At 45.8% G+C, this 12,321-nt stretch overlaps 1 protein-coding gene and 1 pseudogene across 1 annotated transcript in view; one reads left to right on the top strand and one right to left on the bottom strand.

Annotated features, from left to right (window-relative positions):
- SH3D19 (SH3 domain containing 19) overlaps nt 1-12,321 on the top strand; it is a 57,107-nt gene that overhangs the window by 29,934 nt on the left and 14,852 nt on the right. Inside the window, exons 8-11 of the mRNA XM_065877202.1 lie at nt 2,465-2,526; nt 3,578-3,842; nt 6,340-6,408; nt 6,585-6,725. Of these exons, the coding sequence (XP_065733274.1) occupies nt 2,465-2,526; nt 3,578-3,842; nt 6,340-6,408; nt 6,585-6,725 (537 nt within the window). The remainder of the gene's footprint in view (nt 1-2,464; nt 2,527-3,577; nt 3,843-6,339; nt 6,409-6,584; nt 6,726-12,321) is intronic.
- On the bottom strand, nt 7,721-8,437 carry LOC136123913 (transmembrane and ubiquitin-like domain-containing protein 1 pseudogene; annotated as a pseudogene).

Here is a 12,321-nt window from a genome sequence, read left to right as displayed (position 1 = left end):
ACATCAGAAGCCAAAGTTCAGGGATGTCAGAGCTAGAGAAAAACTACAAAAAGCAGGTACAGAGGAGCTCCATTCATGTGTGGACTATTGAAGAGCAGGAAATCCCTAATCAGTAATCTTCCAAAGACTGTCAGCAGAACCTGCACACAAACCTGGACTTTGGCAAAAAAGAGACAGTGGCTCCTACAGGAACCAAGCCCCTACTCTCAGTATTTGACGTGTGTCAGGTGCAGCAGTGCCTTTTGGAATGTGCCTAACAGTCCCAGGGGATTTGAGTGTGCTGCCTTTTTTTTCTGATTTATTTTTGCTCATTATAGAAAATTGAGAAATTAAAAATATATTTAAGATTGCCCATAAAAGTAAAACCAATCAGAGAAAACTATATTCGGTACAAGATTTGCATTTTATGGTATGTGTTTATTAAAGTACACCATCTATAGCTTTCCATGTCAGATTTATATATCTATATTTTTTAAAATCTGCCCTTAATTATTAAGGTATCTAACAACTATAATTTTGAGGAAAGCTATAAAAGTTCCTACCTATCTGCTAGAGTGTTTTTCTCTTGGCTTTGGCTTGTTTGTTTTAATTTTAAAGGCGGCCAAAGAAATAAATGAGTTTTTCAAGTATCATAGCAGTTATTTGTCAGGGGGCACATAGGCAACAGTGTATTTATAAGGCATGGATGATAGCCTGGAATATTGCAGGGTTTATGAGCTGGTGACTTGCCTCACTACATTAACTGAGTTCATTAGTGAAACCAAGTTTTAAGGGCAAGCTTAATTTGTTTTTCAAAATGGGATTATAAAACACTGAAACATATTCACTTGATCGCAGTTATTAGCAATTAATCATTTGGTATTTAAGGAAAACTGGTAAATATTCAGTTTGAATTAAAAACCATAGAAGTGAGTTTTAACTCATTTGTAAGATAAGAAGGGGGAAAACAGGCTGAATTAACCCAGAGATTTCCAAGCTATAGTTAAACCTGTTTTACAAAAAAAAGGCAGTATATGGACTTCCCTGGTGGTGCAGTGGTTAAGAATCCACTTGCCAATGCAGGGGACACGGGTTTGAGTCCTGGTCCGGGAAGATCCCACATGCCACGGAGCAGCTAAGCCCATGCGCCACAACTACTGAGCCTGCGCTCTAGAACCCACGAGCCACAACAGCTGAGCCCACGTGCCACAACTACTGAGCCCGCACACCTAGAGCCCATGCTCCACAACAAGAGAAGCCACTGCAATGGGAAGCCCGTGCACCGCAACGAAGAGTAGCCCCCGCTCGCCACAACTAGAGAAAGCCCATGCGCAGCAGCGAAGACCCAACGCAGCCAAAAATAAATAAATAGATAAGATAAATAAATTTTTTTTTAAAAGGCAGTATAATTTTAAAGAGCTGGCATTTTTCCCTCTCAGGTGGTCTTGGAGAAATATTATTTTCTGGAGGTCAGTGGTGAGGGCTTAGAAAGTAGGAAAGGTGAAAAAAGAGACTCAATCAGAATTAGAAGGATTTAGTGAAGACTTTTGCCTAAAAAACAGAAGTCTTGGCTTTAAGATCCTTTGACTTCTCATTCAGCAGAATATCTGAAAATGTTTTCCATGTATTATACTCATTTCCCAATCCCTGGACCATAACATGTTCGGAAAACCTATTTAATTAGCACAGTTTGAACCCCTTCTGAAGAAATCTTCTTGTTGATCCCCATACTTCCAATTTCTCTCATCTACTTTGAGGCCAAAACATTCCAACTCTCCCTATCTTTTGTTTTTCACACTATCCCCCTTTGCTTTTTCCTACAAAATTCTTCTCAGCACATCCAACCCCTTTCCTGTAGTGGTACAAGCTAAGCTGTCTACTTTCTTGGGCCTTTTCTGTTCTTCCTCACATGCCTTCCTTTCAGGCCACCCCTTAAGCTTCTGTTGTGTTCCACCTCCTTCCAGTTCAAAACCCACCACACAATGTGGAAACCATCCAGTATAAGCAAAACGAACTGATCACCACCTCACTTACTATGTGTTTAAACTTAGGAGTACTGCATATCTTAAACGTTGTCATGGGATAGATAGCTGCCATATTTTTTAAAAATTCCCTACAATGTCTGCTTAAATTGCTGCTGTGTAACCCAACATGGTTTAAACAGCATCCTTAATTCCTCAGAACATGCTGGATGTGTAACCATGCAGTGCAGTTGGTTGAGCTGGTGCCCACAGTAGCAGGACACCCCCCTCCCTGCGCCAGCCTCTTCCTCTCTGTTTTCACTTGCATTGTGACATGGACAATGTAGGTAGGAATGAGAAATGAGTTAATATTGCTTAAGACTAAAAAACTCTTTTAATCTCCTTTCTGTAATTCAGCTACATTTCCACTTTATAGATCCAGCCCAAAAGTTGTCCATAATTCCTCTTGAAAAGCTCTTGTTTCAGATTCATCTTAACTAAAAATCATTCTCTGATACTTGCAGGAAACTGACCATGCTGGTCAGTCAGGAGGTTCTGTGCGAGGACCCCCAAGGTTGCCACCGAGGTAAGTAAGCATGGGAAAACTTCTAAAAAGTCAGTTAGAGAAAAACTAATGACTCCGAGACTGGACTCTTTTCTATCATGAAAACTGAGTGTTGCTGGCCTTCGATCTTCTTTTAGAGGTACATTTAACTCACAAATTCACCCAGGCCACTAGCCCACAGTCTGCTTCTGACAGCAGGTGTAGGAGTCTCTGCTCCTTTTTTAATGCAATCCAAAAACTCACAGAGCACAAACATAGATATCTATTACTTTTCCTCAAACAAATGAACAAGACTCCTTTCTGGACCTAAAACTCCACTTCTGGAACACACACGCGCGTATACACACACATACATACATACACACACTCGCTCGCTCTCTCCCTGTTCCCAGAAACCAGCCTGAGTTTTGGCGTTTCCAAAGGGAGACAGGCCTCGTGAGCTCAGAGGTGGCCAGCCCTCCTGAGTTCCAGGGCTATTTAGACAAAAAACTGTGATGTTATCATAAGACATTACTATGTTCGAAATTATTTTTATCATAGGGATTAAGGAAAGGCTTTCAGAGTAATAATTGTCCTGTCCCATTTTCGGAACTAGCTTTCTTTATATTAATCTAAATTAGTGTTTTAATAATGATTCCTATAACATGAATATTAGGGGAGTTTGACGTACCTTTTCTAATCATGTACAAGACCCCATCACATATACCTGATATCTTACTATAAGCTTTTCATCTCAGACTTTGGTAGAAAGTCCTTAGTTTTCTGAAACAGTCATGGTGTGTTTAAGAGCAAATGGAGCCTTAGAGAGCTCATGATAGTAAATGCTTGTTTGTCTTGAACTAATGAATATATAGTACAAGATAAGAGGAAGCTGGAACATCATGGCATTTCCTCAGATAATATAATGTTTAATGCAGCAGTCATTTGCTAAAAAATAGCATAGCCTGCATGTTTCATTAAATGGTATTTACACTAGCAAAACGCTGTGTGTGTGTGTGTGTGTGTAAGAAAGGACAAAACAGAACCTACTATCGATCAAACACTGACTCACAGATACCACGTTGACTTTCAGACCTGTGAATGGAAAAGGCGTACTAGCTCGACAGCCTCCTCCCAAGGGGGCCCCTGAGAGACCACCTCCCCCAAAACTTCCTGCAACCAGAGCAGCAGATAAAAAACTGCCTTTTAATCGGTCTTCTTCTGACATGGATCTTCAGAAAAAAACAAGTAACCTGGCATCTGGACTCTCAAAAGCTAAGAGTCAAGTCCTTAAAAATCAAGATCCGGTGCTGCCCCCTCGCCCCAAACCAGGACACCCTCTCTACAGGAAATACATGGTAAATTTAGCTTTTAAAAATGTTTGTGGTCAAGAGGTTTGTCCTAAAGTATACATAAGATCCTTATTCCTTAGAAAAAGATGATGAGACAACTGTGGAATTGCCCCTTGACACTGAGTGCTTTAGACAAGTAGGCCATGTTTAAACCTAGGTCTTTTAAAACAGGGTTTCATTATTAGGAAAAATACAGGAAAAGGAAGTAGGGCAGACAAGGATTGCAACCTGCTGTCTGGCTTGACCAAACAGAAACTCTGAAAAACCTGACCCAGTAGGTTACACTGATGGCAGTATCTCTGCCAGATATTATATTCATATCTTGATATAGTTTATATCTTATAGCTACCTTGCCCACAGAGTAAAATTGGAAGTAGAAAGTTCTTATTAAAATGGATGGTTTGGGGCTTCCCTGGTGGCGCAGTGGTTGAGAATCTGCCTGCTAATGCAGGGGACACGGGTTCGAGCCCTGGTCTGGGAGGATCCCACATGCCGCGGAGCAATTAGGCCCGTATGCCACAACTACTGAGCCTACGCGTCTGGAGCCTGTGCTCCGCAACGAGAGGCCGCGATAGTGAGAGGCCCGCGCACGGCGATGAAGAGTGGCCCCCGCTTGCCACAACTAGAGAAAGCCCTCGCACAGAAAAGAAGACCCAACACAGCAAAAATAAATTAATTAATTAATAAACTCCTACCCCCAACATTTAAAAAAAAAAAAAAAAAAGTCTAGCAATAGAAAATGGAAACCTGGCTGCCCTGGGTTAAAAAAAAAAAAAAAAAAAAAAAGGATGGTTTTTCCCTCATTTTCCACTTTTGTAAACCTGATTATCATGGTCCATTTAATAGTTACCAGTTAGAAGTTTTCATCAGTAATTGAGATAGTTGAGATATTAATTTTGTTCCCTTTGAATGTTTTTCTCATCATACGACCTTAAGCCTTTGTCTTCGGAGTTGATGTGCTCTGTTTTGGTCAGGTTAACCTGATGAAATCTAGAACAAATTAAAATGATAAGGAGAGCAGGAGTGTTGGAGCTTCTTAAAACAGTTGTACAACAGTAGGTCTTAACAAGAACAGCAATTATTCATTTCATATTTGTTCTACATTTCCATCACTGAGCTGGAAATTGTTTTCACTTTAAGCAGTTTAGGGTTTTTTTCATCTTCCTAAGGAAGGGTGCAGACAGATAAGAAGGAGGTAGGATATTCATATATATTCATATGCATTTAAACTGATAAAATTTTAATTGCTAAAACCCAGGGGTGTACTTTGGGATAGGATACTTAAAAATAATGAATAAATAAAAGCAGTAGCTGATGTGTTGAATACTTATAAGCCAAGGCATGCTTCGAAGCACTTTATATGTAAATAACTCATTTATTCCTCACACCAACCCTGTGAAGTAGATCCTATTATTATCTCTATTATACAGATGAAGAAAGTAAGACTCAGAGAGCTTAAGTAGCCTGTCCAGGGTCACACATCCAGTAATGGTAGAGCCAAGATTCTGTAAAGTCTCTGCTTGCGTTGGCTGTTCCGTCTCAAGAGCCTCGTTTGGGGGAATGAGATTTTGCTTATAGGTCTTAGCATAGTGGTATAATGTCAACAAAGCATTTGAACAAGTCAAAGAAACTTAATAAATTCAAAATGATGGTGTATTAGTGTGTCTCTTTACGAAATAATTCCTTAAATCCCTCATTGTTCCCTGTGGCCGCCCCACCATTAAATTGCTAACCAGGGTAACCTGGGTACCTTGGGCGCCCTGGTGCTCTGACAGAGATGCTGGGGAGCAACACGACCCGCCCCAGCCCCCGAGGGCCACACCCACGTACTCTACATCTTTGCTCCTGAGTGCAGCCTCCCTTTCCTTGTTGGAAGCGAGCTTGTGTGATCCCACGTCCTGGGCACAGGCCCTCCGACCTGTGCTCATCAGCCAGAATTTACCAAGGCGGGGAACAGAGTTCTCTAGCCAGAGTAAAAGCCATTCTAAGATCAGACAGGGCTGAGTGGACCAGGAATGACTGAGGTCAGGCGGTGAGATGGGTTTAAGTAGATGCTTGTACCAGAGCGACTGCAGGAGCACATGAGATTGAAGGCGGATGGAAGCGGCCAGTCCAACCCCGCAGGGGAGGCACCAGTCCCCTGTCAGCCGCCCCTGAACTAAAGGCCGTGAGGCCAGGTGCTGAGTATTTACCCTTCCGACGCCCTGGGGAGTTGGTGGACCTTGTCCTGTAGAGCAGAACTTCCTGGATGTGGTTGTTAAGGGAACTTTAGGCCACTTTCAGCTGCCGAGGTCCTGTGGGCTCAGCCTCAGGCCCCCGAGGACTCTGAGCAGCCTGAGAAACGGCAGCCCCACCGACTAGATCCCGAGCTTGAGGAAGCCGAGTGAAGAGCTTAACTGCCGGAGGTTATACTGCAGCCGAACGTGCCAAATCCCCACGTGATCAGCCGCTTAGGACGAGGTTATTTGATTGTGAATAATCCTTTTATTGGTTTATGTTTAAGCTGTCTGTGCCTCACGGAATTGCCAGTGAAGACATTGTCCCGCAAAACCCTGGAGAACTTTCTTGTAAGGTAAAGTAGAGCTCTTTCTTTACTGACTAATGTAAAAAAAAAAAAAAATCTCTGGCCTCTGTTACTGTTTTACACGTTATTATAAATGCTTTAGGCTCCAAAGATTAAAATGTGGAAAAAGTAATAATGTTTTATTAAATAATAATTGCTTCAGAGACTGATATCGTACCTTCCAGCGTGGGGACGTCCTTGTGATACTGAAGCAGGTGGAAGGTAATTACTTGGAGTGCCGGAAGGGAGCCGCTGCTGGCAGAGTTCACCTGTCTCACATGAAGATCATCACCCCACTTGATGAACATCTCAGAAGCAGGCCGAACGTGAGGAATTAATATTGTACCGCCTTCATGTCACACGTGGCAGCACATTTCATAGAACTATTAATTATAGCTCATTCTCAGGTTTTTATTAGCACGTTTATTTTAACCAGAGTAAAAATTACGGTAGCGTTTTATTCCATTTTAAGAGTAAATTACTTCGAAGAGACTTGCCACTACCATACTAATCACTCTGATACAGAGTGACTACCATGTGTTTTGCCTTTCGTGCATGGTGCTGACTTACAGCAGCCAGGACACTCAGTCATTAATTTTCAACCGTGAGAGCTGTTTATTTTTGAAGTAATGTAAACATGTTTACCCAAGTACTAGAGATTAGTTTTCTAACAGAATGAATAATTATTTTAAAGGTGGCCCTAGAAATGCTAAGCCTGACATTAAAAAATACTTCCCTTTAAGATTTAAGCTTAATATAAACCTCGTTTCTCTGCTTATAGCCCATAAACGTAATGAAATGAGATGTTCCAACAACCTGAAGTCACAGTTTAGGCCTAACAATTTGTCGAGCCTGGGAGAATACAATGATTTTTTTTTTTTTTTAAACTTCACAGTTATTTAATCTGCACATGTTCCAGAGAACCCCCTCCACCCCTCCCAGCTCCCCTTCTCCAGCCCCTCAGTCCTGGAGTCCCTATATCAGCCCAAGGAGCTGTCAGGGACTAGAAGAGGCTGGATTCTCAGGCAGAACACTAAGAAGGGCCCAGGGGCGTGGCAGCAACAGCAGCTGTCTGACCCAGAGGAGCTGACTGTTAGTGGGTGCGGAGGGCCAGCTGCCCCGGGGGATGGCCCAGAGCCATGAAGGTCACAGGGAGGGGTCTCCACTGGCCCCTGGAGTGCTCTGCGGCACAGTGCTGGGCTCCAGGGTAGCCGGAAGAGGCAGGTCGGAGAGGCAGGCCTAGGCAGACAGCAGCTCCCGCCCTGTCATGGGGAGCAAGGTCCGAAGGGGCCAGCAACACTGCCAAGAGCCCGTGGAGGCACTACGGGCGGAACACGGCAAAGGCCAGGAGACTGTGGAGCAGGGTGAAGCCGGCCAGACCCAGAGTGGCGGTCCTGGGAAAGAAGGGCCGGTACTGGATCTGGCAGTCCCAGAGCAGCAGCAGCTGGCCGCCTGCGGCCAGCCCAGAGGGGACTGGCTCTGACCCCGGTGGGCAGGGTGGGTGTGGGGGACCCTCCCGAGTGGGCACGTGGCAATGGAGAATGCAGTTAGGAGGGAGGTGAAGGCTGCCCAGAGGCTGGGTGTCGTCTTCTAACGGCTGCCCTTGGTAGATGAGTCGCACGTGCTGTTCCCGGCCAGGAAATTGGGTCCTTTTCAGGGAGTCGATGGTGTCATGGGGCCAGGCCCTGGCCACCTGCTCTGAATCGTTGAGGAATTTCAGCCGAAGTACTAGGGGCTCCTGGGGGGGGTCTGGAGGCGGCGGCGTTGCTGGGAGCCCCACGCCAGGCTCTGGCTGTGCAGCCTGACATCTGCATCTCAGGCTGGGGGTCTCGGCTCCTGGGGCCTCCCCTCCGATGCTGTTGGTGACTGCCATGGTTCCTCTGGGCTGTGTTGGTGTCGGGGTCCCTGATGGCTGGGGCAGTGGGTCAGCGCCCTTGGCAGTGTGTGTTGAGGCACAGGTGAGAGCCAGCACCGGAAGGCAGGCACGCACCGCGAAAAGGATGGTCACCTCATCACCCACCCCTTCGGTCAGGGCCATGGCACCTGCCTTGCCCGCTGCGCTACCGAGCTGGAGAGGCACAAAGAACCCGAGAGGGGCTGGCTCACCCGCCAGGAGCCCTCTGAACTTCGGGGGGCGTCTAACCCCACCCCACCCCAACTCTCCCACAGTCCTCATAGCTCTGCCCGCATACCCGAGCCCTGCCTTGGGACACGGACTGCTCTGATGCCCAGTTATCCCAGACCTGCCCCACGTACCCCTTCCCATCACCAAATCCCAAGTCATTTTTTGTAACCTAAGATCTAGGTCTTTAACCAGCTCCCCAGTTCACCCAAACCCTATTCCGAGGTCAGGGCCTTGACCTTCTAAGCGACTCTCCCTTAAATTCAACCCCCACCAAACTGCACCCCAAAGCTTACCTGTTCTTCCCGCCCAGGTCATCCCAAAGTTCACCTACTCCTTCGTCTCGTTGACCCAAAGCTTATCTACTCTTCCGTCCCTAAAGTTTCTCCAAGGGAGAAAAAGGTGGTCTCTGCACACGCCCGCGCACGCGCGCGCACACACACACCCACACCGCCCTGTTACCATTTACCCAAACCCCGACCCGCTTCCCAAGCCTTCCCCACACCAAACGTCAACCTGCGCCCTTTGGCAAACTGGAACCTCCGAGGGTTGCCACCCCCCGCCCAACTCAGTCCCTCCTGGTCAGCTCACACCCCAGCCCAACCCCGCGCCTCCCCTGGAAGCCTCTCCACACCCAGCCTGCTGCAGGACCCCAGATCTCGCCTGGGAATCTGAGACTTCGCCCTCCCCGCCCCCGTCCTCCATCACCGCTCCCATCTTCCCGCCCCACACACCCATCCCCGAGAGGTGGGAACGCCAATATAATGACTATTGAAGGTCGTTTGTTCAGCAAGAAAAATGCCATTGGACAGTTTATAGAGTTATATATATTTATTTTTATTTTTATTTTATTTATTTATTTATGGCTGAGTTGGGTCTTTATTGCTGGGTGCAGGCTTTTTCTAGTTGCGGCGAGCGGGGGCCGCTCTTTGTTGCGGTGCGCGGGCTTCTCATCACAGTGGCTTCTCTTGTTGCGGAGCACAGGCTCCAGGCTCATGGGCTTCAGCAGCTGTGGCTCGTGGGCTTTAGAGCGCAGGCTCAGTAGTTGTGGCGCACGGGCTTAGTTGCTCCGCGGCATGTGGGATCTTCCCGGACCAGGGATCAAACCCGTGTCCCCTGCAGTGGTAGGCGGATTCTTAACCACTGTGCCACCAGGAAAGCCCTAGAGTTATACTTTTAAAAGAGCTTCTTAAGGTATCCAGTTAAAATTTCACTATCTATTAGGTAATGTAACAAACATGAAAAATGAGACCCATCTGTCATTTAAACCAAGTAAAGTACTTCGTCATTCAGCCTAGTTTTCATAATCTCGTCCAATTCTTTCTTCTTAGAAGGCAGCTTACCATTTGAGGTTTGCTAAGAAACTAAAAATTTGAATTTCGGAGAGCAGCAAAGCTATGTCTTACGCTAGTTGCAGCTGGGATACTGAGATTTCTGACTTTGGTCCATATGGGGAGGGTTCTTCTGTTAACTCATTTTCTCTCTGTTTTGATGCAGCATTAACATCTGTCACCACTCTTCTTCCTCTCTCAGAGCACACTGATGGGTAACCATGGGAGTTGTACTGTCAAAAAGCTCTCCTTGATGAAAATAGAAGCTGAAAAAATTACAAGTTGTTCTTCTATAGAAGCCCACAGTTTTGTCCACTTGAGACATTATCATACTCAGGCTTGTGCTGTAGACTGGCAGAGAGGTGGCCGCTGAGGGCCGACAGCTGGTGACACTAAAGTGGAGCCTCCCTTAGGCTCTGGGTCATGACTAACAAGACATTTTTTTTTAGAAAAATAAAACTTACCTATTTGAAAGCTTAGTTTTAAGGTAAATATTTCTAAAAATGTGTTATGCTTTCCCCTACCTTAGTCAACAGAAGGCACTGCAGATTATCAGTTGAGGCTGGGCTGTCAGAGCTGGGAGGCGGGGGATTGTCACCTCACTTGGTTCTCAGCACAGACGCGGGTTTCAGTTTCCCTCCCACTACCTGAGGCGGTGATCTGACCTCTCTGAACTTCATTTTTTTAATATGTGAGATAATATGTATGATAATTCCTCACAGAGGTGATTATACAATTGATTTATCATTATGATTCCATTTATATTAAGTCCAGAATAGGTAACTCCAGAAGGTAGATTAGTGGTTGCCCAGGGCTGAGGGGAGGGTGAGTGGGGAGAGACTGCTGATGGGTGGGAGGCTTCCTGAGGGAGTGATAAAAATGTTCTAAAGTTAGATTGTGGTGATGGTCACACAATTCTGTGAATATACTAAACCTAGGTGCACTTTAAATGGGTGAATTTTGTGGTATATGAATTATATCTCAAAGGTGCTTAAAAAATTAAATGAGCTAATTAATGCATATAAGGTGTTTGACACAGTGAGTAGTGCATAGTGGGTGAACAGTGAATATCAGCTTTTTTTTTTTTTTTTTTTGGCGGCACTGCGCGGCATATGAGATCTTAGTTCCCTGACCAGGGATAGAACCCGTGCCCCCTGCAGTGGAAGTGCGGAGCCCTAACCACTGGACAGCCAGGGAAGTCCTGATATTAGCTATTCTTTTTACTCATTAGTATTAACCATTATAGCCATACTGTCATACTAGAAAGAGCTTTGAAATATGTTGGATTTTCCTCCCAGATACCCACCCTAATGGTATGGTCTGAGTTGTACAGTCCCCGGTGGCCAACCCTGTTCACCTGTGCCTCTCGCCCTTCATCTGCCAGGCCAAGGTGATGAGCAGCATTCCAGGGGTAGCCATGCATGGAAGGCAGAGAAGGGAAACTGGGAGGCCCAGGTTACTATCCCACCTCTTCTGCCTTCTCAGGCTTGTGTTTAGATCTTGGTCCATCTGGAGGTTCATGTTTGTGTTTGGTGTGGGGTAGGCCTCTGACTTTACTTTTTCCAGCAGATGGAAAGCCATCTAGCCTAACACCCTTTAGTGAGCGGTCATTCCTTTTTCCACAGATGTAAATCAGAAAAAATGAAAACCACACATACACACATGTAATAAATTGTGTAAATAATTTTTAAAGCCCTCTAGGCTTAAAATATCTCACAGTTCCTTTCCACAATCCCTGAAATTCCCATAATGCCCATTTATTTAGGGAAAAGCGCTGAGCATCCTCTAAGAAAATGTCAATGTTGCTTTGGTAAACTAATACACTGAGCTGCCATTAACTGTTCCTCTATTACCATTCAGCTGACATGAGAGAAGACAGCGTGCCTGTGCAGGTGCGTTTTGACTGATTCAGAAAAGAGTCGAGCAAAGGTGCTGCAGGGCAGAAGTGGAAGGAGTGGACCTCAATCCCTGCTGAACATCATGGCCAGGGGATGGGCGAGCCCTGAGGGGACAGGAGCCATTGAAGGAGGGAAGAGAAAAGAAAGGGCACAGGGCTTCCCTGGTGGCGCAGTCGTTGAGAGTCCGCCTGCCGATGCAGGGGACACGGGTTCGTGCCCTGGTCTGGGAAGATCCCACATGCTGCAGAGCGGCTGGGCCCGTGAGCCATGGCCGCTGAGCCTGCGCGTCCGGAGCCTGTGCTCCGCAACGGGAGAGGCCACAACAGTGAGAGGCCCATGTACCACAAAAAAAAAGAAAGGGCACAAAATTTGCCTTCATTTATTCCACAGGTTTGCCAATGTTATAATTTCAAATAATATCCTTCAGTCAGATTTGATGATGATGATGTGGATAAGCCTGTCTCTTCATGTAAAGAAACTAAGAATAACAGCTGCCTGTCAATAAGAAATGGTCACTCTTCAAATTCAGCTTCTCCTCTGGCCAGTCTAAGCACTTGGTTAGATGGGTAGA

Source organism: Phocoena phocoena, chromosome 5 (assembly GCF_963924675.1).
Source record: "Phocoena phocoena chromosome 5, mPhoPho1.1, whole genome shotgun sequence".
Classification (NCBI taxonomy): Eukaryota; Metazoa; Chordata; class Mammalia; order Artiodactyla; family Phocoenidae; genus Phocoena; species Phocoena phocoena.
This window is presented reverse-complemented; position numbering and strand designations above follow the sequence as displayed.